This window comes from Sciurus vulgaris, assembly GCF_902686455.1.
Source record: "Sciurus vulgaris genome assembly, chromosome: 7".
In the NCBI taxonomy this organism is placed as follows: Eukaryota; Metazoa; Chordata; class Mammalia; order Rodentia; family Sciuridae; genus Sciurus; species Sciurus vulgaris.
The window spans coordinates 145085758-145111471 of NC_136467.1; the positions used below are offsets into that span (position 1 = coordinate 145085758).

The following is a 25714-nucleotide window of genomic DNA, read 5'->3' on the forward strand; positions in this document are numbered from 1 at the left end:
CTCCATGTGATGGAGGAGGCCATCACCCAGATGAGGAGCTGCCCGTACAGTCTGGTGAACTTGGTGGCATCTTGGCTTCCCTCAACCACCAGTGTGTGACCAGTTACCTAACCGTGAATCAGGGGCGGAGGTGAACAAGGAGCTGGGGTCTCGTTGCACCGGCATTGGGGCATGATGGGAAGTGAGTTAGAGCGTTGATCTCAGTGCAGTGTGCAACCACGGAAGGCTGTTATCAGAGGAGGGGTCCCTTGAGCTGCTGCCTCCCCGCCCCCTCCTCCTCTGCACATTTTCAACACAGAAATTCTAAGAAATCTGATCCAGATGGGAATTGAAGGATTCCCTCTCCTCCATTGCACAGAGATGGAAAGGTGAGGCTCCCGGAGGAACCCTGGCTCATCCGAGGTCACGCCTGTTGAGTACTGGTCACAGGTGGTCACTGGCATGCACTGTGCTGCCCCGAAGCCACCCTGAGGGATAGGACACCTCTGGGCTTCCCTCATGCCTGAGATCTGGTGAGGAGCAGGAACTGGGAGGTAGAAGGAGAAGACTTTCGAAAGCCCTAGCGAAGAAAGCAGAGTAAGAAGTCTCTGTGAGTCAGAGGTGTCATGTGAGAGCAAAAGACGGGATGAAGTGAGGCCCCTGGGCCAGGCAGCGACGTCACCCATGGCCTTGACAAGCACTGACTCAACAGAGCAGGGTCTTGAGCTGGCACTGCGAGGCTTTGGGACGGATAACGCTTGGCGGGGGGCCTGTCCTGCGACCGTAAGGGTCTAGCTGCAGCCTGGCCCCTAACCGCTAGGTGCCAGTGGCACGTGCCCAATCACAGTGACCCAAAATGACTCCTGACCTTACTCATGGAGCAGGGGGCAGAGGCCAGATGGTGAAGGTCATGGAGGCCACACTTTCAGGAAGTCTGGCCGCCAGGAGCAGAAGGTGGCGGGAGTTGGAGGTGGAGCTGGGGCGAGGACAGGTCGGTTGTTGTGGTTGTTGTTGTTGGTTTGCTGTTTTATTCCTAATGGACACTACGGTTATTTTCCACAGGGAAGAAGCTAGAAAAGAGAGAAAGATGCAGGATAGGCATGGAACAGCCTCCCCGTCATTATGTCACAAACATTAAGCATCCCTGATTGCCAGACTCTGCCAGGCTCCGGGGACACCAGGCTGAACACAGGATAAGTTCTTTACTCAAAAACTATTAGAAATTTCAAAATGACAGCAAAGCATTAAACCCCAGGCGTGGGGCCCTGCTAAGCCTGGTGGTGAGTGAGGCAGACGGGGCCCCTGCCTTGGGACCCAGTGGGCAAGACGGGCAGTGACAGGTAGCAAGCACCAGAGCACAGGAGGCACAGGCCGTGAGGAGGCACCTTGACCGGGAGCAGAGGAGGCGGTGCCCGAGGCTTCAGCTGCCATATCAGGATGGCCATCAATCACCCAGACCAAGAGGAGGGGCAGGAATGAGATGGCCACAGGCAAGGCCTGCACACCTGGAAGGAATCCCGAGGAGCCGGTTATACGTGAGGACCGGATGGGGAACGTTCTTGGCAGAAGCCAGATGGTGAAGGATCTTACAGAACGTGAGCTGTTCTGACCATCCTGTGGTCACTGGGAAGGCCTGCTTAGTTTTCAGGCAGGGAGTGGTGATCAGATTCACCCTCTCACAAGGACTGCTCTGCCCGGGCCGAGGAGGACAGGAGCGGATAGGCCGGCAGCAACCAGGAGAGGTGCTGTGTGGGTGGCCTGCTTTCCCCGGGTGCTGGAGGTGGGATAGGAGAGATGGTTCAGATGGAGGACTTAGGGGTTGTTTGGCTCTTGCTATGGTCTGAATGTCCCCTCCAAACTAAATCCCCAAAGGTTCATGTTGATGGTATTTAGAGGTGAATCCTTAGGGAAGTAATTAGATTAGGAGACTGGGACCCCATGATGGCATTAGTGGCTTTGCAAGAGGACGAAGAGAGGCCCATTAGCAGGCTTGCTGTCTCACCATGCAATGTCCTCTGCTGTGCAAGGCCCAGCAAGAAGCCCTCACCAGATGCCAAGCAGATGCTGGTGTGATGCTCCAGAACCATGAGCTAAGCAAACGTCTATTCTTTATAAATTACCCAGTCTGTGGTATTTTGTTATAGCAACAGAAAACAAACTAAGGCAGCTGTTGAGAGGGAAGTTCAGAGAGAGTGATTCTGTTTTCCAGCTGGGGCAGTTCACTGGGGGAGGGGTGCAGAACTACTTGGAAAGGAATATGTCTAAAGGGAAAGGGAAGAATTCATTTGCTTAGGACCTTTAGGTTTGATAATCTGTAGGCAGTTGGAAAGGGCATTAGGGACTCAAAAATATGACCTGGAGGCTTTGATTTTAGAATCATTAGCACATTGATGCCAACTGTAGTCATGAGTGTTTTTGAGACCATCCTGGAGCATTCACAGCATTGGAACTGACCTAGATTAAATAGTTATATGTGGAACTGTATTAAATGGATCCAAAACTGAGCTACATAAACCTCTTTGCTTTATAAAGTAGCAAGAATCTAGTATTTTGTTATAGCAAGATACCCCTGTAGGGTACCAATTAGCAAACCCCATCACCTCCTGCCTTAGGAGGACCTCCTCATCTGTCATCTTCAGTATGACTGACATGGCAGTTACCTCTCCTTGGTCCTCTCCTTGGTCCTGAGATGCAGAAAACCAAAGTTAACTCTGCTTGTCCTCCTCCTGAAGTGCAGGTACAGCTTCAAAGACACAGGCTCTAAAACCAAGGCCCGCAAGACAATAAGCATTGTAAAGGCTAATGAACACTGTGACCTGGGTGTCCTGTGGCTGGCAGAAGGCTCATTAGCTCTGTGCAGTAGAACTAATCCTCAATGAGTCAGACCAGCAAAACCTACAAGGGTTTGTCACCTCCCTGGAGAGATGCTGTGATGCACAAAGCTAGTGTCCCCTGCTCTGCATGTGTTAAAGCGTCCTGCTTTTACATTCTACAGCAGGCTTCCTTCCCCTAAGGCCAAAACCCAGCACCATTTATTTATTTGAGGTTTTGCTTTTGCTTTTGTTTTCAGTCTTAGCATGCAAAAAAGGAAAGCTTCTGGGTGTTGGAATGTTTTTTATGGTCACTCATATCTCATATGGACAGCACTGTTCATGCTGGAGGAAAATGCAAGATCCATTCTTAAGTTTTGAGTGAAAACAGAAGGTTCACATATGGCAGCTGGTGGCATGTGACATTTGTGCAAGAACCTAGTGACTTCAGCTCACCATAAATGAGGAATCATTTAGCTGTGGTCTGTGATAAGGAAGAAATCATTCGAGCCAGGGAAACGATTTTCTGCTTTCACATTTTATCCGCCAGGGTCACATGTTACAGCAAAGCTATTTAAGATCACTTGAAAGCACTGAGCATGTAATTCTGGATAATTTGCTGTGTATAAAATTTTAACTCTGGAAACGATTTCCCTTGCCACCCAGCATATAAATATCTAGATACAGAGCCAGGAAATTTCTTTTCAAATCAGTGTTAGTCTAAATCAGACATAATGAGTCAAGTCTACTAGCCAGGTGGGGGTAGGGCAGATGCATTCAGAAAATATCTCAACCTGGAGCCTTAGGATTATCAGCTCTGTGGGATCACACTAGTCCCCCGTGGCCACGGTTTCTAGTACAACAGTGGTCAAAAAATACTGCACAGTACAATAAGGTGTTTTGAGAGATAGAAAGGAACCACCTTTACATCACTTTTATTATAATGTATTGTTGTAGTTCTATGATGTCATTAACCTTTGACGGTACCTAATGTATACATTGACCTTTTCCATAAGTATGTGTGTCGGCTTTCGTACTGTGCAGTTTCAGGCATCCACCCACCAGGGGGTCCTGGAACACATTCTCCAGGAGATGAAGGGGAACTGCTGTAAATAGCACCCATTCCTAAGACCACATCTTAACAGCAATGAGTAAGAGTGGCAGCCTAATTGGGGGGCTTGCAAGCAGAGCTGTGGAGGAAGTAGAGTCAGGACAGAAGCTTCATCCCCTGCACATTCTCCTGGCCCCGGCCCCACTTCCCCCTGCCTACTGGGTGGGTGTGGCCTGGCCCAACTCTGCAGGGTCAAACCAAGATGCTGCAGGAATCCGCAGTGGGCAGTGAAGTTGAAACCCTGCCCATCTTGCTTATTGTTTTAAGGACATTTCCTTCTCTCCCAGCTCCTTGGAAACAGTCCTTCCGTTTTCTGCATGCAAATCTTAACCACTGCTGTGCACCTGCCCGCGGCTGTGCGCTCCTTAGGAATGTGCCTGGCCCTCAGGTAGATGAGTGGATGGAAGAGTCAGGAAAACAAAACAGGATTCTTATGACCTGACGGCGTCACCCAGAGGCCTCAGACTCAAGCCTGGGGAGGGTGGGCTGGAGGGATGGGAAAGGTGGGCAGTGGGAGGCACGTGGGTGTTCTCATAGGCCTGATCTGAGTGGGCGCTGGGGCTGGGCTCTGAGCAGTGCGCATGCCCTTTCTGACGGCATTCGGCCTCAAGAACATTGCAGCCTCTGAGTCTGCCGAAGAGAGCTGCAGAGTCAAGTGCACGGGGCGACGTCAGCTTGCAGCATCTGTCGAGGGAGAGGTACTGCAGCTGTGATAGACAGACTACTGCCATCGTCCCCTCCCAGAGTCCACGTCCTAACCCCCAGGTCAGTGAATACATAACTGCACACGGCAAAGGGGGTTTCACAGCTGTGGTTAAGTTAAGGCTCTTGAGATGGAACTGAAGTGAATGTATAGGCACAGTGTTTGGAACGGTGCCCATGTGTCATAGGCATTAAGCCAGCGTTAGCTTATTAAATTATTATTTACTGTTTGCGGAAAAAAGATCGTAGACCTCAGCAGAGTTCACCTTGTCCGAGGCTAGTAGTACCAGAAGAGCTAGCACCCCTAAGTCCTGAGATTTTTACTGCTTTGCCATCAAAAAATGCCACGGTATCATTTTCCTACCAAATCTCACTTTTGGAGTCAAAACAACTAGTTCTATAGCACGTGCCGGTGTGGAGACCTATAGAGGCCGCACTTTAGAACTCAGATTAGCCTTCATATCCTCAGACCCTTGGAGAGAAATGAAAACTGAATCATTTTTATGTTGCAACCACTTGCGTTTGACTGGAAGTCTACCTCGTTAGTGACGGAATTTTCTCAGGTTCTAGTTTACTCACTCGTAGTTCTGCACTCTCCAAAGAGGGGTCCTAAGATTAAAAAAAGACCAGCACAGAATCAGGCAATGTGTCTGGTCATGGGCTCGACGGGCTTCTCAGCAGAACCCAGTGAGGGAACGTTTTGTAGACACTCCTTAGTGTAAGACTCCAAAATATGAGCTTGATTTCCAAGATGCATGGTCCTCTTGAGTCTGCAGGGCTTGTTCAGAACATACCGCCTCTCCAACCCAGGCCTGCTGGGGAGCCTGGGCATTCCCATGACATCCCGTAAAGGTGATGTGCACAGGCTTTCTGAGGGAGAAGCGGCTGACCGGTGACAAGAGCGTCTGAGTGGAGTCGGTAGGCTGCATTCCAGCTTGCTGAGTTGTGTGCTCTCCAGGTTCCTCTGCGGTGTGGTGTGAGAAAGCCATCTATCTTGTGAATTTCCACATGCACAGCTGGCCTTTGGCCATGGGGATAAAGAATGCCTTAAAGGGATTGTAATAGAAAAAACTGTTTTCCCTCTACTGTCACGCTCAGCAGGGTGTATTCCCAGGACCAGATGGATGGGCTTCTCCCCACACACCAAGCAGTTCTCCAGGGGACACCAACTGGGCACCCTGTAATTCAATTTGACTCTGACATTTAGGGTCAGATCCTCAGGTTGTCCCCGAAGAATGTCTGCATTGCAAATTCTAAAGGTGACGAGCTGACACCTCCGCTTCTTACCAGCTTGCTGTAAATCTGGGGTTCCAGTAACCCTGGTTGAAGAGACAGAGGAGAAAGTTCTTGGGGCCAGGGGACAGAGCTTCCTCGCCCCTGTGGGCACACCAGCCTCCCAGCATCACCAGGTATTCAGCAGCCTGGAAGCTCATCAAATCTCATTGTTCAAGAATTTTTATAGCGTTTATCTCCAGTCCCTTGTCAGTCTTTCTGGTGACCAGCCCCACCCTGAGGCTATCTCAGGGCATCTCCCGAACTCACCCCAGTAAACCCGAGTGTGATCCTAAGGGACTTGATGATCCTTGTGTCATCAGCAATAACACAAGATCCTCCTGTCACTTGGGAAATCTCAAGGGCTTTAAGTGTTCTGCAGGAGGAACCTGGGACAAAGACCAGGTATATTCCATGCAGTGCCACAGAGATGTTTTTAGGAGAAAAGGAATAATAAATGTGAAAAATATTCATACAAATCTAAACACACTTGGGAATACAATTTCCACCTGTTCCAAGTTGCCACAGATTTTTCAAGTGACAAGAAGCCCTGAACTTAAAATGGTTACTTGGAGACACTATGAACTGTATTTTCATTCATCAACCTAAATGACAATCAGAGGGAGAGATTCTCCAAAGAATAATGACATTTATTTGGAAATAGCAGAGCCCTGCAGTGAGAATGTGTCATCGTATGCTGTGAACACATGCAAGGAAGTTGGGGTGGGGGGATTTTTAAAGGTAAAATGAAGAGGGTCACATAAGTTGTGTGGAACAACAGTCCTTGGTGAGGGATCAGTAACCAGGGTGGTGCTGGTCCAAGATTGGAGAGCCAGTTGTCGGGCAGATGTCCTCGCAGAAGCGCTTTTGGTGTGTCGTGAGTGAGCTGCGTCACTAACATAGACCAAAGGTGTGTGTGTCTTTCCACAACGTCAGAATGTATTGAAGAACAATAAACTCACAAGCAACACCACTGCCGTCAACCAGGCAATGGCTGGTTCTTTTATTCCCATCTCAGTATCTAAGATCCATAAGACTCAAGTCACACGTCCCACTTCACGCAAGTTTATATTTATTACAGAAGGCTAGGGAGGGGTTAGGGCAGCCACAGGGCTCAGGAGACTGACCTGAGAGCAAAGGTAGAGAGCAGATAAGAATGCAAAGAGTCACTGTAGGGGGCCAGATAGGATGAAGAACCAAGGCCAGGGCCTGGTGGTGCTCACCCATCCCAGCATCCCAGCAATGAGGAGGCTGAGGCAGGAGGATTGCAAGTTCAAAGCCAGCCTCAGCAACTTAGCAAGACCCTGTCTCTAAATAAAATATATAAAAGAACTGGGGATCTGGCTCAGGGGGTAAGCACCTCTGGATTCAATCCCTGGTACCAGTAAGTTAATTATTAAAAAAAAAAAAAAAAAAAAAAAAAAGATTAGGACCAGCAAAGAACTTGTTCAGGGTTCAGAGCTGTTGAAGTGCAGGAACTTATTCTAGGCCAGGGTTCAGACAGATGGCAGTTGGACAGTGTCAGCCTGAGATGTCACCTTGGAGTGGGACTTAGGGGGTTACCACAGGCAGGAGAAGCTGCACTCTGCTAAAGTCCAAGGACAGAGATGTGGACGTTTGTCACTACGGCAGTTTTCCTGGGCGAGGCTCGTGATGAGTGACGAGGTCACTGGGTCAGGGTGCCACAGTGTCCAGTCTCGGGTGCTCCTCCTTTTATGGCCCTTGATGAGAGGGTCACTTCTTTTGGCAGCCTGATGGGTTCGTCGGCCTAGTTTTGCCTGAGTGTGATGCACCCCTGCATCCATGTGCTCCTAATAAATTTGATGAGTTCACAGGTGGTCATTCTTATTAGCGTGATTAATTTACTTATCAGTTTGTGCCTTGGGGTAATTCCAGGCAGATGGTGGTCATTTACTTGTAAACAAGTAACAAGGTGTAGTGTCCTTTCACCTCACCACTTAAGCTCAAAACGGAGTCACTCATGGCACATTCCTGCTTAAATGCAGTCACAAAGGCTCAGGCACGGCCTGAACTCTGCTCTTCTGCACATCGTGGAGTAAGTCTTGGCAGAACAGGCCAGCTCTCCACAGCGAGGCTCTGGTGACCTCTCAGCAGGGTTGTGGTTTTAGCAGAATCTCCTATGACTACTTTTTACTGTCAAACACAACATACACCGGAGCCTCTCCCTCATAACACCTGGGTTTATCTTGACTTAACTATTATTTGTGGTGCAGGCTTGACCACAGTGACTCCATTTTGATTCTGAGAACTTTCTTACATTCTGATCTCTCTTCAGATTCCATGATATAAACATGCCGCCAACTCTCCACACTAGTCTCTGACTTGAGGGGGGGGACAGCAACTTCTCCCGACCCCTCAGAACCCAGTAGACTTAAATATTCCTTCCCCAATGTTCTCCTCTCACACTCACCTCATCCCAATGGGCGAAGTAGGAACGTTGAGTAATTGCTGGGTTGTTTGGCCCCCACGGGCAGCTTCAGAGGTAACAGTTCGTCCAAGCTCAGGCCCACTGTGTTTGTGCCGATCATTCCTGGAACTTATACAGGGGAACCAAAATGTAGTTCTCCCCCATATGCCCTTCCCATTCCTGGCCACTGTGTCCCCTACACACCACCCGCCTGTGGTCAGCCCCATTGCATCACCGCCGGCCCCGCCCCCTCCCGGAGTACCTCTAGCTGTGGCTAAATTACATGCCCGGCAACAGGAGTGTCATTTCTGTGCCTGTCCATCTGTCATTCCACGTCTAGTAAGGCCCTGGTGGGGAGGGTGGGGGCGAGGAGAAGAGCAGCTATTGTTCTGTGCAGACAGGCAGCTCTTTGACGTGCCCCTGGGGCCATGTGCCTCTTTATGTTCTGAGTCTGCCCAACATGGCAAGAAGCAAGCTCTGGCCCGGAGGGAGGGGACAAAGGCAAGAGGCCACGGTCCTGAAGTTAAGAGGCCACCAGGAAAAGAAAGGGACTTCTGTGGAGAGGAGAGTCGCGTCTAAGTTTCGGTCTCCTGGCCTGGGGCAGGCCGGGGAGGGGCTGGTGGAGGGAGGAAGGCGGCGGGTCAGCTCTGCGTGACGTGTCGCAGGGCACCCTTCCTGGGGTTGAAATTGAGGAACCGAGGAGGCGTTGGTGGCAGGAGGCAGCGCTTCAGAGCACAGGATGGAACAAGAGCGTCAGCCACCAGCTCTGCCTCATGTACCTACAAGGGCCGAGGAGATTCATCACCCAAGGGGGATGTGATATGGTCCAAAAACTTTTCCTGGATTTTTTCCGTAGGCGGCTGAGCCAGAGGCCGACTGCCGAAGAATTGGAGCAGAGGAACATTTTGAAACGTAAGTGACTAAGCCCAGGGCGATCACAGATTCTCCGGGGCGACTTTCCTTATAACTGAACGGGGGTCACCAGGTTTCTACCAGGTGCCGGTGGAGAAATGATTGAAAGCCCGTCCCTTGATTGAGGCTCTGTCCCTGTGCGTTAGAACACCAAAGATGACCTCCCACGGGGAAGGCAGGTGAGGCCACTCAGCTCCACTCTGTTGGCTGGAAGCTGGCAGACTGCTAGCAGAACTTCCCACGGTGCCTTGTGGAGCCAGAGGGAAGCTGAAAAATTAGAGTGCTTACTGTTAAGTGGTGGAGAGGAGAGTTCAGGTCACCTTTAAATCAAAATGGGCTTCAAAACAGTGAAGGGGGTCTGGAAAGCTAACAAAGGAGAGAGCCATTGGAAAACTGGGACCACAAAGTGGGACTTTGCAGGCAGCTGGCCACTGTGGATAAAGTTCCTCAGCCCTTCCAAACATTGATTCTACAGTCTAAGAAAGCATTTCCAAGTGACCACGCTTCATGTCCAGCCCTCAGGATCCCACTGGCCTGCGGTAAGCCCGTGTGACATACTCATTCTGGAGAAGCCAGCTGTCACTGAGACCCTGGACAGAAAAAATAAGTGAGCTCCTTGTTTGACCTAGGACACAGAAGATATTTGTGGGTGCTAAAGAATTAAAGAATACAAAATATTAAAAGAAAACAAGCATGTCACAGACACCAATCTACCTTAGTTTGGTGGTAGATGTTAAGGATTTTTAAAAATCCCACCACCCCGTTTACATCTACTGGGTCCCTTCTACCGTGGTCACTAACACTTTCCTCAGCATAACTGACAAATATTTTTAGTTTAATTCATGAGGCTTTCTAGCCCCGCCCACAAACACTCTTCTAATTTCTTCCCAGGAAAGAGAAACGTATACAAGGCAGAAGTTGTTTGTTTGGTTTGGTTTGGGGTTTTTGGTACCCAGCGGCACTTGAACACTGAGCCACATCCCCAACCCTTTTTATTTTTTGTCTTGAGACTGGGTCTCCCTAAGTTGCTGAGGGTCTTGCTAAATTGCCGAGGCGGGCCTTGAACTTGTGACCCTCCTGTCTTAGCCTCCCACGTTGCAGGGACGACAGACATGAGCCATTGCACCCAGCCTACGCAGAATTTAGTAGACATTCTGTATTGCACGCATACACATGCACGTGCATGCGTGCACACACACACACACACCTTTCAAACACTAGTTTTACAGTCTAAGAAAGTGCCAGTCAATCATGGAAGACCACGCCCTGGATGCCTGGGTACTTTCACTTACAGTGTTATTAATTTCGCTTTTCTCCCAGTGGTCTTGTGACTTGATCCACATTAAATGGTTTGCCGAGGGAGAGTATTGAATCTCACCCACCCCAGAAGCCACTGGCATGCGGGCTCCTGTAGCGCCCATCTGCTTCATGGTGGCCTGTCTCCACATCCGGCCCCCCTTCTTCCTGGCCACCACCTCTTCCCCAAAACCCAGTACAAGCCATTTCAGGATGGACCTTCCTCAGTCTCCACTGTACCAGTCACATCTCCTAGTCTCTAGGAATTTGTGGCTATGATTTTTCTAATCAACGAATGCCCTTTAAGGCCTCTAAGGTTACCATGCTGGCCAGTGGAGTTGGGACTCCCACAGGCAGTGCCCCAGGGGGAAGCTTTGGCCTGCGTGTCTCCCTTGGGTCCCAGTCTGCTATCTGATCCATTATGAACTTCCCATTGCGGCAGAGAAAGAAAAACAAAAAGGCAAACCTCGATTCCTAAAATCAGAAATCAGATAACCTGCTTCCTCCTCTCTTCCGCCTTACCCCACGCGCGTGGCTAATCTGGATCTACTGTCCTCCCAGGAATCTCTGTTCAGCTCACTTGGGGGACCCAGTGGGACTTGTGGCCTCCAATCTGATACCTACTCTAAGAGAGGGAAAACCTCTGGGGATCGTTAGGGGTTTAGAAAAGAGTGCTCTATCTCAGCAGCAGCCAGGCTGACAGAAACGGAAGGTCTGGGGTCCCCAGCTCTCACCTCTGGCTCCCCAAAGGCATCAGCCCCGCCTCTGGTTTTCCCAGAGCCAGGGAGATCGCAGCAGATCCCTGGTGATTGGTGTTGACTGCCATTCACTTGTGCTAGTAAGCCTTGGAGATCCAAAATGGGGAGTCCAAAGATTGCTACCATGACTTTCTTTAATTCTGAATCCTCTTCCTTCTTCTCCTGGTCAAATAGCTACAAACTAAAAGCACAGCTTGACCTACATCAAACAAGTCCATCTTTTCCCAATTTCAGAACTTTGCAGAAATGAACTTATTTTCCCCCCACAGGTTCATATTTTCTCCTGCATACTGAAACTTTTGTTTTTCTAAATCTGTTGTCTTTTTAATATATTCATTAATCTACTTTGATTGCTAAACAAGAAAAGTCTACGGTGGCATTTAAAAAAAAACATGCTAAAATTAAAAAAAAAAAAAAGATGCTCAGACAGTTTCTTCTAAAATTATTTTCTAGCTTTAAATGGCTAAAGGGGCCACTTGGTCAGCGGTCAGCTCAGCACTCAGCTTCTGGTTGGGTTTGCAGCCCCTCCGCCCTGCCTGGCCCCAGGAGCAGCCCTTGCTCTGTCCAGCCAATGAGCCCCTGTGCACACCTGAGCACATAATGGACACCTCTGACGGGCACCCTGACTCATGACATCACAGACTTTTCCTGGCCTCTTTTCCAGTTGCCTCACGGGGTTGTCTTAGCAGCTTCTGCCTGAGAATTCATGACACTGGGTTTGTAAATGGCTTTGAACTAAAGGTATAGATTCCGGAGGTGGTAGCTGGGGACCCTGCCCCTCAGAGGGACCTAAGGAAGGCATGTAGGAGATGCAGGTCCATGCCGTGTCAGCTCCGGCACAGAGTGCCTGCCTTCGTGGCTCAGTAGGGACGTGTAGGGTCAGAAGTGTGAGGCCAGTCACAGGTAATGAGGAGGGCTGGCCCCAAGCAAAATGCGACCCCAGGAAAAGGCAGAAAGTTGAAGTGTGTGTCTGACTACCTAACCCTGTGGGGTGTGACGTGTGACGTGCCTCCCGGGGGCTTTCATGTCTTCATTTGTAAACCAAGATGGCAGCCTAGTAGCTTCTGTTCGTGTTAACCAGGCATCCGGGGCTCCCTCCAGGGTGGAGTCTCAGGCTACTTTCCTTTCTTTCTCCCACCTACAAACGTAGCTAACTGGGGTCTCCCATCTGGTTCTCGTTGTCTGCCTCCCAACCTCTTCTCCAACAGGTCCATTCATTCTGAGGTACCAATGGCTGACTAGTCTCATAGATTCTATCTCTGGAAAGCTTGCACCTTCACAGATCTACTCTCTGGGGAGCTCTCCTCTCCTGGGTCCTACGGTCTGCCTGCCAATTTATATCTGATAGATGCATTCATATGATGCTATTAGTGGCTGACTAGTTAAATTGTATTTTATCTAAAAGAAATTTGCATTGTTAGAGAAAACTCTGGGAGGGAGATAGGCTCTTTGAATCTAAAGGAAGGAGCAGCAGTGGTGGAGGATTCCAGGCTTCTGTGGCCCTCCAGTGACCTGTCCCACAGCAGACTGGGGGCATTTCTTGGCTTGCCCCTATAGAAGGCTCTGATCCCCAAAGCCTGTCAAGGCTGCACAGTCATGCCCCTGGGGGGTCACGCAGGGCCTGAACTCTGCTCGGACTTCTCTTTTGTTCCAGTGGGCAGTGTCACCTTCAGTGTGAGCTGGCTCTGCCTGAGGCTGTGGTTGCTGACTTCCCGGGATGGCAAGAAGCAGGGCGGGGTGGGACGACTTCTCGTCTGTCCCCACCCCCATTCCTATGCACAGGGCTTTCCCTCTGTTGAAGATCTGTCCATATGAGACAGTGAGAAGCCACAGGTGCATGCAGTGTGCACCAAAATAGCCAGCTAATTCACCGATCAAAACGTGACTTCATAATTGTGATTGCAAAATGAGACAAAAACAAATATCCTTAATACCAAATATTAATACCAAATCAACTTCTGGTCGCCTTACACCAATGTCATCCTAAACCCGGTGGGGAGGCTCCCAGGCCTACTGTGACATGAGTTGTCATGGCATGAATTTTTCTTCCAAGTCCAACAATACTGTGTTGATACATATGCCTCTGTAGATACCAAGGACTTCTTCCAAAGCCAGAGGGAAGTGATGATCTACCCAAGGTCACTGGTTAGCTGAAAAGAAGAAATAAGCCCACACTCTCCGCCCCTAGGATATCTGCTCCCTTCCCCAGACGCTCCTTAAAATTCTCAGTCAGTTGCCCACATTTTAAACCGAAAAACGGTTTAAGTTCTGAAGTCTGCTCCTAAGACACCCCTCACAAGCCTAAATGCAGGCAATTGTACCCCACACTCTGGCCTCACACATGTTCTGTGGACTTCTTGGAAGATTCAAAGAATTAATGGAATCAGGGTTTGTGAAAGGTGAGCGGTTTGAAATCCCCCCCAGCACGGCCAGCTGGCGCTGTCTTCTCTTTGCATCAGGTGCAGCCTGACTTCCGGTCCACCCCACAGCACACCAGACACTAGGGCCACATCCTGGTGAGCCCTTCAGTCTGCAGAGGCGCGGGGGGCCATGAGTGAGTCCCACATTCTTGTCCAGAGAAGGGAGCCTACCTGCTCCGCAGAGGCCCCACGTCACTAACACTCCCACTTTTCAATTTCCTTGCTTTGTGACCAAATTTCTCAGCCCAACATCTCGGCCTGGGGACCCAGAACCCATCTGGTATAAAAACAGAATGAAAAGGTCAACCTGCTCCCTACAGGTTTGAAGCAGTGCAGGTAGTTTGGAAGTGTCCCCGGAGGCAGAAGGGTGGCCGGAGAAGGTGACAGTGTCCTCTTCCCCTTTTCAAATGGAGGTCCTTGGACTAGATCAGCTACAGTTCAGAGGAAGCACCTGTGTGTGACACTCTGCACCGACATCAAAAGCCTCTTTACTGTTTCTTTCAGCTCGGAATGAACAAGAAGAACAAGAAGAGAAAAGAGAGATCAAGAGGCGATTAACTCGAAAGGTGAGACCCTTCTCCCAGCTGATCGCAGGGACAGAACAGAGCAGGCTGCTCAGAGGTCCTCTTCCTCTGTGGGCCTCTGGGCCTCAAAGACACGAAGCCCCTCCCTGGATGTCAGAGTGCCCAGCAATGCCTCCACGAGACCTCTCCAGGGACGGTGGTCAGCTCAGCTTCCTGACCCTCAGTCTTTTTGACTGGTGACGTTCAACCCTGCTCCATTTATCATGCACACCCAACCCCCAAACTTCCTGAGGTCTGTTGCATTATATTATCAGTTACACTAAATATTTTGTTTTTAAACTTTCATTATAAAGACTGGAAGCTGTAGCTAAGTGATAGATGCTTGGAATTCATGAGGTTCCAGGTTTAATCCCCAGCACCCGGAAGAAAAAAATAAAATAAAGTAACCCCATCAGGCCATCTGAAATTCATTATCAAAATTAGTCATCCAAATGTAACCTCGGTATTTGCTAGGATCTTGGGAAGGTGTGAATTTTTCTTGCCTCTGGACACTATCCCTTTCTCATTAGTACTTAAGAACTCTTTGACTTCATTATGCTAAATACAATTTGCATTATTGGATTAGGAAAATGCCAAAAGTCTGGTGAATTTAATGAAGATGTTTGAAAAGCACTTAGACAAAAGTCATAAAACTCAAATTTTTATTTATTTTTAACCTCCAGAATAGATGGTTTGACACTGCAGTGTAGACCCCCACATAGATCTCGCACAACACGAGTAGCCTCTTGAATAATAAACCTGAATAATTAACTTGCGGCTATTCTTGGATGCTGTTGAAAAGTTTAATTAATTGGTGACGCACAGGATACAACACTACCTCTGTCTGGCTAAAGTGTTTTCAATCAGCCTCCTACAGTGACCATCTTGAGAGAGAGGCACTCCACTCTTGAAGATGGTGAAGAGACCCATTAAAATTAATTTTTAAAAAGCTTATTAGTGGATTTTTATCCCTAGAAGTATTATGCAAAAGAAGAGACTCAGGGGTCCTGAAACATAGCAATTATGAAGGGGAGATCTTGACTTTGTCAACACTTTGCCTGGAAGCATCCCACATATCTGGTGACAAGCCTAATACCTAACACTAATTAAAAAGGAATAAGACAAAACTAGGGCCTGAAGGGTCAGGTGACTGGCTGCAGCTACCTTGGGGGTGCGGGGGACATCACTTGGACCAGTGATTGTCACCTGTCAAGGTCTGACCCCTTCAGATGTCCTGTTCTTTGCACACATGGTGCATTTATTCCTGAGGTTGAGTGGTAAGAAGGACAGAAGAAATATATCCGGTTTCTTCTAAGTGTGTCCTTGAACAGAAAGGGGTATGAAAAAGAGACTGGTTATAACCCCTCATTTCTGATAATAAAACATCTAGAAAATCTGGAAAAAAAATAAGTTTAAATCTGAGCAAGTCCCTTGAAGTTGATTACTGGAACCCCCAAATTCTCCAAAACTTTAAGGTTGCTTGCTAAAAAAGGGGGTCGTGGAAAATTGATTACATCTCTTCAGTTCTTATCTCTTAAAAAAAAAAGATTGTTATGACTTTGCAGAGAGAAATTTGACTAATTGTATAATTTCATGGTGGACAAGAGAAGAAGCAGCCTGCTTCCCACACCCATCTTCCTAGAGTGGGTAATACGGAGGGATCCATTATTCCCAAATATCCACTGGCTTTCAAAAGTCCCCAAATAATTGCTTTTTCCCCTCGACCCCCCTCTCCCTTCCCCCAGGGAGCTGGCCTTTAATTCCCTCCCCCAGGACGGGCTTGGGGATGAGAAACAGAGAGACTGAGCTAAGGGTGACTGCTGAGACTGGGTGAAGGGGGAAGCAGCTTTCCCATCTGGGTGTCCACAGAGACCTGATCCCACCAGCAGGTGGGACCCACATCCTCTCCCGACTCTGGGCACTTTCTTCTCTCCTAAGCCTTTGTCACACCAGGACCAGATACCAAGAATGGTGGTTGCTTTCCCTTGCCCTGCCCTGAGCCCAGGGATTTCCTCAATAAAAATGAATTTTAATGTATGAGTGAGAAATGTGAAACCCAGTGTCTAAGGCTGATGACAGCAAGAGACCAGGTCATTTCCATCCTCCAAATTGAGAATCACCTAAAAATTACATACTTAAAAAAAATGACTCGTTCCAAAAAAAGAGAGGAAAGTTAGCTAAGTGGATGGATAGAGGGATGAGTGGATGGAAGGAGGGAAGACAGGAAGGAGAGAAGGAAAGGGACGCAGGAGGCGTTAGCTTGTGTGGACAGAGGAATCCGAGGCTGTCATTTCTTTCCTGTTTGCTTCCACACATAAACACAGCTGCTGCCGACTGCTGCCCCACCCTTCTCCCAGCCCATCATCCCAGAACACCTGACATTGGCCACAAGGATTGTTTCCTTAGCATCCAATGCAGGACCTCAGGGGGCACATCCTCTGCACTCCTTGTGGTCACAGAGGAGAGCCTGCTGGCCTCAGCGTCCACACTCCACCCGAGGCCAGGACGCAGCAGTTGGAGCTGTCCTCACTGCTTTGCCCACAGCCCTGGGGCACAGCACCTTGCTGATCACGTGTGTGTGTGGGGGGTGAGCCCCCAAAGGACCCCAGCCCAACACTGAGCTTCCAGATCCCTCCAGACTCTGCCAGAGACAAACTATTAGTAAAACCAAGGTCATAATTTCCAGGCAGATAAGTTCCAAAATCAGGACTTTTTGAGTCACATATACAAAATACTACTGTTTGTCCAGGGCCCTGGGGTAGACCCTGACAGTCCCGAGGAATGCGAACTGAGCAGGGGATTGTGCGGCAGCCTGTTCCCTGGGTTATAGATGGTAAACATTAAGTGTTTCATATGTGTTTTAATTATAATGCAAAATCTCCCTGATGGCACATTGGCGTCAGGATGTAGGCCTTATTTGTCTACAGCAACCCGAGCCGCATGGCCCGGCAAGCCTCCAGTTTCCTTGTGCCATCCCAGCACTAATGCCAAAATGTCCTGCCCTGGGAAAACCACAGCTTTCCATGTAGGGGTGGCAATATGCGGTCGAGCAAGGGGGCCAGCTCCCCAGCGCTAGGTGTCTGGTCCCCAGAACTGCCCACTCTGGCCAACAGGAACTTGCAGGCTGTTTTGGTCCCATCCAGAGCCCAGTGGAACCCACCACCACTCCGTCCAATAACAGCAGGCCATCATGGCATTGTGTTCTGACAATGTGGCAGCAAATTGGAACATTCCAGCACCAGCCAAGAGTGTCAGGTGGAGTCAGAGCAGCCAGGGTAGTGTGTGTGTGAGTGAGATAGGTAAAACTCCATCTGACCACATCTGATATTAATAGCATTGAGCACAGTCTCAGGCTTGGAGGGAAGAGCGTTCTTAAATACCATTGGTTGGATGTGAATTGACAACATCCTCAAGGGGGTGACTGTGTCTCCCCAGAAGAACTAAGCCTGTGACAGGAAAAGATAATAGAAATGTCAACCCTGTGTTGTTCAAGGACAAAGGAAGAGTGATGGGGGTCATTTCAGGAGGCGACTAAGTGAAGATGGTGTGTTCCTCCCCCTGCAGTCCTTCCTCAGAGCCCCAGGGGCCCGGCCGGGATCTTCCTCGGCATAAGCATGGCCAGCTCTGCCCCCACTCGCTCTGGGGTTGCTCACGGGCCTTTCCTCTGCACTTCTCGAGGAGGCTGTGAGCAGTGTTTGCTCTGAAAACTCTTCCCTCATCGTGTGCCCATCCTGGCCTCCCCTGGAGTTTGCACGGAGACTTCTTTGTGTCTAAGACACACGATCATGCACACACATATATACACGTGCATCTAGGAAACGTACTGCAACCCCATCTTGAACTCAATTCGTCACCTGGATGTGGATTCACACTTTCAAAATAAGACAAAATGATTGTATAAGGTGACTGCCACCTGGTGGGTGAAGGACACAGAATAGTCCAGAACAGGCATCCACAGCCCCACAAAAAGACAACCTCTGATGAAGACCAGGACACAGCAGAGCTGTGACGGAAGAGATGGGCTGGCTGTCAAGCTTTACGGGCCTGGAGGTATTGAGAAGTGAGAAAGCCCCAGACACCGGGGGTCGTCCAGCTCCAGGGTGGGGCCATGCCTGTACCTGCAGTGGGCTGTCAGTTTCTTCTCTCGACCTCATTTCCCACTCCTACAAGTTCATGGTTGCAACTCTGTGGTCTCAGCTCCTCTGGTTGACCAGGCCCCTCTGTCTTCCCCTCTGCAGCTCAGTCAAAGGCCCACGGTGGAAGAACTTCGAGAAAGGAAGATCCTCATCCGCTTCAGTGACTACGTGGAGGTGGCTGACGCTCAGGACTATGACCGCAGGGCAGACAAGCCGTGGACCCGCCTCACAGCTGCTGACAAGGTAAGCAGAGTGGGTGTGGAGCAGGGAGGGGCGTCCCTGGAGGGAGATGGTCGCAGGGCCTGTGCGGGGCTTCTCCCTTGCCACGGGGAACCTGTAAGACCTGCAGTCAAATCTTCACCCTAGTCCACGATGGGCACTAAGAGCTGGGTTCTCAGAGTACGGCTTCCTAGATGCCTTTTCCCAGGGGCTCTGTGTGATCTGCGGGGAGGTCCCTGGACATGTGCTTCACCACTCACAAGACAGTGATGCTGCTGGTTTACAGGAAGAGGAAGGGCACTGTCTCAGTCCGTTTTCTGCTGCTTTGACAGAATACCCGAGACTGGGCGATGTTAAAAAGAAAGAAGTTTATTTGGACATAGTCCTGGAGGTTGGGAAGTCCAAGATTGGGTAGCCACACCTGGTGAGGGCCTCATGCTGTTCCGTTTTATGGTAGAAGTTGGAAAGGGAAGCAGGTGCATGTTAGAGACAAAACACAGGAGGTAGCTTTGCTTATGACAGTCCACTCTGGCAGTAGCTAGTCCAGTTCCTGGAGAAAGGCATCAGCCCCTCTTAATGACCTACGCACCTCTTAAAGAGCCCACCACATCTTGATACCATTGCATTGGAAATTAAGGTTCTGGCATGTGAACTTCTGGGGGACACATTCACACCGTAGCAGGTAGCCCGGGAGGCAGCGCCCAGAGGGATAAAATGACACAGGCCTAGGCACAGAACAGTTTGAGAGCATGAGGCCGCAGGCTCATCACAGATCTTCATGTGAAGGGTCCTCTGCACCCAGCGGGGGATTTGCAAAGCTGAGGAAGGCGCGGTCGCTGTGTCTGCCATTCCTGTAGCCTGATGGGAACAACAGGGCCCAGATCTTAGACACATCAAAAGCAGGACCTCGCTGCACTAGCCCTCATCGACTCCCCTAAGAAAGGCAATCTTGGAAGGTTCTAAAGGACCTCTCAGGTGATTTTTCCCCCTTCCGATGAAAGAACCCATTTCACCCACTCGTTTGGCTTTGTGGAAGAAGGAAGTGTTGGAGGCGGAAAGGGAGGCCCTCCCCCGCCTCCTGACGGCTGCTCTTCCTTCCAGGCTGCCATTCGGAAAGAACTCAACGAATTTAAAAGCACTGAAATGGAAGTTCATGAATTGAGTAGACACTTAACAAGGTGAGCACCAAAGGGTTTCCGTTTGGGTTTTTCCCCCTTTGAAACTGCAAAACTGACTTCCAAACAAATGTCTCTCTGTCTGCTTCCGGGTCACAGGTGATTTGGTAAGTGCCGGGGTGATGACAGATGACAGGGAGGTCAACCTACTTTAAGTTGCCGAAACTAGCACAAGGACCATCGAAGGCCCAGCAAGCCCGCTTCTTCCTTCATTCGGATGAAAAATCTGACAAATCTCAGATTACCAAGAACCCCAAAGGGGGCTTTATAAAACAAAAGAGGAGAAAAGATCCCTGCAGTTTACAGCTGGTCACTCCCTGGGCGGCATACCAGACGGAAGGGGCCTTCCATTGCAGATTCGCTTCTGCTGCTCTGTGCTGTTCTCCAAGACAGCCCTGTGTGATATTGCTTGGGGAAACTGAGGCACAGAGACATTAAGTTCGCGTGGCTAGTTAGACAAAGCCATTGACTTGATCCTCTACCTGATCTCCTTTGGCGGTCATTGAGAGAAAGAGGACTTAGCCTCTTAGAGAAAGAGGTCGAGCCCGGCCTCAGAGTCACCAGCTAGGGTCCTCCCACCAGGGCTGCTCACTTTGGTCCCCAGGAGGTCCCAAAACCAGGGTGAATTCGGTGAAGTTCCAAGTCCTAGGGGGAGGGTGCGGGAGGTCCCTACCTCCCGTCACTTTGCAAGCTGGGCGTCTGAGGATGGAGGGTGCTGGCGGGTGCCAGGGCTCGGCAGCGCCCGGTCTTGATGAAGCTGTTTGTCTCCTAGGTTCCACCGACCTTAACAGTTGATTTCCTCTTGAGTGCTATGCTGTCTTCAAAACATAAATTTATAAGAACCATAAGTGCTGGTATTTATTCACTTCCCCATTACGATGTAAATCTTCTGAACTGCCTTTTTTTAAAAGAAGAAGAAGAAAAATAAAAGGAAACGCAATCAGGATTCTCTGTGCGAAAACGTGGTGGTGACCACTGCACGGTCAGAGCTGCTGGCGCCACTGAGGGCACCGAAACGCGTCCCACCGCGGCAGGGCTCTGATGGAAGACCTCCCCGAGGCGGAGCCGTCCTGGTCCTCACCACGCGAGCCCGGCAGGCACCCCGTGTTCACCCGGTCTGCAGCGAAATCCTTCCTCACCAGGGTCTGTCACCTGAGTGGAAAGAGGGCCGCGGCAGCAAGCTTGTCTTGAGAGACTGTGCACAGCTGTCAATCCGGTTGGCCTTCTAGATTTGGCCAGATGCAGCCTGTGGTCTGGGGGTCCCTGAGGAGGGAGGTGCTGAGGGCCAGGGAGTGCTTCTCCGTGGCCGGGTCCTTTCTCTTCGCCATTGTCCACGCGGTGAACAGAATGGAAGGGCCTTTCCCCCGGGGGGACCCTGGGGGTGTCTGTGGTCGTCTGTGGGTCCTCAGGCGTGTGCTGTGGGGGGTGGAAGGCTGGCACGCAGTGCCCATCCTGCCTCCTCAGCCTGAGCTGAGCCACCTTGCAGGAGACTCTGGTTCAGAAAGCAAGAGTTGTCATCTGCTCATTTCTAATTAATTGACCCTCCCAGTGTCACACAAATGCCATTGCCAAGGTCCTCCCCTGGTGTCCAGGCATCTGAGGGTGCAGACTGTGTAGGGCCATGGAGGCTGGGGTCCACCCTCGCTCAGGCAGCACCTGTACTTAGCGGAACAAGACAGAGAGGTCTAGCAAGGCTGGGGTCAGACACCCTGCTTGACCAGGGCTCATTTTTCCTGCGCACCCTGGGCCCGTGGTGGTGTGACTTGGAAGTCAATGGCTTCTGAGCACAGGACAAGTCCTGGAGGCCAGAAGCCCTTCCTGTAGGCCTGGCTCTCCAGCCACTGAGGGACCAGTGTGTTCCAGTGCCCTCGACGGCCTCCTGTCTCCTTTCTTTGCACTGAAAAGCTTCTATGGAGAAGCCCAGACTTCAGCACGTGCCAGATTCGGGCAAATGCCAGGCATGCCTGCCTGGAGTGTCCCTCTCTTCCTGCCCCATTTATTCAGAGAGGATCCTTTCTCTCTTGTGATACTGGGGTGATTGGAGATGAGTCTCCAACTGTCCTGCACACTGAGACCTCAGAGAGGCAATGCTCTGTTGACAGGGACACCAGGGTTGGGTGTGTGGTGAAGGAAGGACACCCACAGACCCTACCAGGTATCCCGGGGAGGCCCACCTTGGCCGCTTTACTCTTCCTTCCTAACGGAGTTCGCAGGCCCTCTGCAGAGTCACTGTGGTCATTCCCGGTGACAACTCGCTCTCCACCACACATACCCAGGGTGTAGAAGGATGCCAGCCTGCCAGCCTGGCCATCCCCCCAAAGAGTCAACTAGTCCCCACCCAAACTCGGGGGGACCCAGTAACTCTTAGGAGGCAACAACCGTCTCTGGGGCTGTGGAATTTTCTACAGGCTTACTGGCTCCATGGGCAGCACAGTAGGAGCCAGGCGTGGGGGAGAGCTCAGGGCAGCTCTGCAGGCCGTGCCCCCAGCCGCTGCTCTCTTACACCATCTGGAGAGCACGCCCCTGCCCAGCCCAAGGGCAGACACCATCACCATCACTAGACACCATCACTCGATCTTTCTTTTTTTCTTTGAATGTTGAATCTGAATAGTTCCTGCAGTCGGGAGAGGTATTCAGGGAAAACGTGGTCGGGATTTTAATGTGACTGTAAACAGTCTTCCCGAAAGGCTTACTGACAGTTTGAATGTTCAAATGGAATGACAGAAGACGCTTGGCTCTTGTTGAACTTCTCTGGGGCAGGCGGGGCAGGCACACATTCATGGCAGAAGTGCCTGCCTGCCAGGGCTCGAGGCCCGCACTCCCTCTAACCAGCAGCTGAGCTTCATGTGGCACGTGGTGCCCTGTGGCCTGACGTCGGGCCTTCCCCTGGCCAGGAGTGAGTCCTAAGGGAACACATTCCCTTGATTGGACTCCTCCTCCAAAGGCCCATGGCATCCTGCTGGCCTTGGGTCTTGGGTCCTACAAATTCCCTGGGAACAGAGAGACCAAATCCATCCCCTGCAGCCGGCCAGCAGCCCGGGTGGCCTGCCCAAGTGCCCTGCCCAAGTGCCCTGGGGCTGCAGCCCACTTCATGCATGGAAGAAATTGAACCCAACATCCACTCCTCCTCCTGCAGGGCACCCTTTCCCAGAAGTCACTTTCTCAGACTGAGGGGTATGCAGCCCATGTCCCTGGTAGGTCCCCCACCTCCAGGATCAGCTATCTCAAGCCCAGTGTAGGTGGTTCTTACCAGGTTCAGCAACCCAAGAGGCCTGCAGGATGGGGCCTCTGCTGTCTCTCTTTAAAACCTTCAGGTCTTCAGAGAGATCCACCCACATTTTTTTGGCTACATTTTTAGGACACAGAAGCAACTGTGTTACCTTCCAGGATGACAATTTGACACGAACTGGGGGGAGGGGGAAGCGAGATGCCTTAAAATGCATCACTTTTCTGGAAAAACTGCAGTTTTGGAGTTGGTAAGAGCGTGTCCATTCGCAATTGAGCAGCGTGTCATCAGGATTAGCGGGTGAGGGAAGCGTGATGTAGTATCTCAAATCCCGTTTCCCTCTCAAAATTGGACATGGCTCCATACTCCACCCCAACCCCGCCTTAATGGCAGAAGAGACTGCCATTGGCAGACCTCCTTTCTCAGACTTCCTGATCACCTCTTCCCCAGAGGCCCTGGGGCCCCGTGAGACCTTTAAAACTCCAGCCTTGCTGTCTGATTCGAGAAACCAAACAACGCGGCGGTGAGCGAGACGAAAGCTCTGGGTTTATTTTTCTCCCACTTTATGAACACGTGTTTATAGTTGCCGAATGAACATCGTGGTGTGTTGCTTCGATGAATGGAGTTGCAGGCGCCTCGTGCTTGGCCCGGTGGGCAGAGGTCGCCTGCACTGACTTTTTCTTCCCATTGGTCTGTTCATCCCCAAGCCGGTTGCTTTTTCCAGTTGCTTCCTGGGTGTGTGTACATAGTTTGTCTTTGTATAGGAGTGAGTGTGGCGACCGTCAATCCCGTGCTCTCCTGGGTTCCCACCTAACAGACGACGCTGTACAAGGGAGACGTGTACATAGGATACAAATTAAACTGGATCTCTATGGCCTAGGTTTTGTACATACAGAAACTGCATGGTATTTAAATTATTGTTTGTCTCTGATGATGTATGCAGTTTCTCTAAAAACAAACCAAAAGAAAAAAAAATTCCCAAAAAAAAACCAGTGACTCCTGTGTGTTTTATCATCCGCTGGAAGGAAACCCCAAAGAGAGCGAGTCACCTGGGGAAGGTGGATGACTCCTCATCTGCTGCATAGTGCCGTCAGGGGAGACGGGCTACCTCCCGTACCAGGAAATACTGGGAAGGAAGTTTCGTTGCACATAAATTTTCTGGAAGACTTCTTGTACACAGGGCTTTGCCCTTAATATTTGTAATACCTAAAATGTCTTGCCCAACTGGGTCCTTGAACAACCCGGGGATAGTGAATTGAGATGAGCGTTTTGCTGATGAGCGTTTGTTCATCTCAGTAGTATTAGGTATCAGATAGTCTTTAGCCATCATGCCTTGGGAAGCTTTGGGGAGTCGCTGCCCCTAAACCAATGCCCTGTCACTCCATCTGTGTCTGTGGATTCCACCAAACATGGATCATAAATGATCTATAATGAACATGCAGACTTTTTTTCCTATCATTATTCCCTTAAAAGTACTGTGTAACAACCACCTACCTAGTACCTAGCATCTACGTGACACTAGGTAGTAGAAGTCACCTAGAGAAGGTTCAAGCACAGGGGAGGGGATGTGTGTGGCGGTGGGAGGAGGGTTAATTCAAACTCTATCCATTTTATTTAAGGGACTTGAGTGCTGGTGGATTTGGGAATCCACAGGGGCAGGGTCTGCTGGTGGATTTGGGTATCCACAGGGGCAGGGTCGTCCAGGAACCAACTCCCCCAAGCATAGAAGCTGGACTTCTATCTCTTGAGAAGCCTGGTGTTTATCCTGCAAAGCAAAGAGTTCTTTTGCATAACTATGGTTGCTAAATTGCCTTTTTGAAGATTTGGGGAAAAACAGGAGAAGTAGCCTGGGGAGAGGCATGAAGTTGCCCGGTTGACATGTCCTTGTCCCAGCAGTGGGGAAAGTTGTTCTGGGGAGGGGAGCAGAGCAGAGGCTACATGAGAATCCCCTGGGGGGTCTTCTTAAGGTGCAGGTGCCCATCAGCAGGGTGGGTGGGCCGCGTCTTCAGGCTTCCAGGGCTGCTGGTCCTGCTGGGCCAGGGATCAACCTCCTGAGTTGCAAGCACGTGGGAGGGCAGTCCAAAGACGGCCACTTGTCCCTTGCCTGGACTCCGAGTGACCACAGGCACTGCCTGTTTCTTTGCTGAGGAGCAGCAGCAAAGCCCTTGCTGGTTCCAAGTCCTGTGGGATTCCCAGCAGATCTGTGCAGAGAGCGAGCACTAGAGCTGGGGAGGCTGGAGCTGGGGAGGCTGGAGCTGGGGAGGCCGGAGCTGGGGAGGCTGTAGTAGCAGGGCGTGTTTTACGAGGAGCCTCGAGCTCCTGGTCTGCGTTTCTCCCTCACTCCGCCTTTTGGTTTGTGAATGGCAGAACCTGCCCGCGCTTTCCAGCAAAAGCTGAGAAGCCCCCAAAGGCAGAGCCAGGCAAGAGGGGAGGAAATGGCCGGGAAGGGGAGGAAGGGTGTGATCCCACAGTCTCCCCCGACAGATGGCCTGCTGTGATGTGGCAGTGGTGGCTCTGTTGCCATGTCACTATTTCTCCGGGACTCAGTTTCCTCATCAGGAAGTTGGGCATCACATTAGATGTTCTCCAACATCCTTCAGCTTGTCAGCTCAAGGTTTAGGGGGTGTTTAAAACACGAGGCCGAGTCCTCGGAGAGAGGCAGCTGTGAGCGGCCCCGCTGGGCCAGCCTCCTGGAGAGCCACTGGAC

The 25714-nt window shown here is 50.6% G+C and overlaps 1 protein-coding gene across 7 annotated transcripts in view; it reads left to right on the top strand.

The window, feature by feature from the left end:
• The window catches only part of PHACTR1 (phosphatase and actin regulator 1), a 502764-nt gene extending 479764 nt beyond the window's left edge, over positions 1-23000 (top strand). For all 7 annotated transcript variants that reach the window (XM_079147314.1, XM_079147312.1, XM_079147317.1 and 4 more), the window contains 5 exons: positions 9159-9214; positions 14193-14254; positions 18490-18630; positions 19708-19784; positions 20554-23000. In XM_079147314.1, the coding sequence (XP_079003440.1) occupies positions 9159-9214; positions 14193-14254; positions 18490-18630; positions 19708-19784; positions 20554-20569 (352 nt within the window). In that variant the 3' untranslated portion in view covers positions 20570-23000. The remainder of the gene's footprint in view (positions 1-9158; positions 9215-14192; positions 14255-18489; positions 18631-19707; positions 19785-20553) is intronic.
• The last annotated feature ends 2714 nt before the right edge of the window (positions 23001-25714 follow it).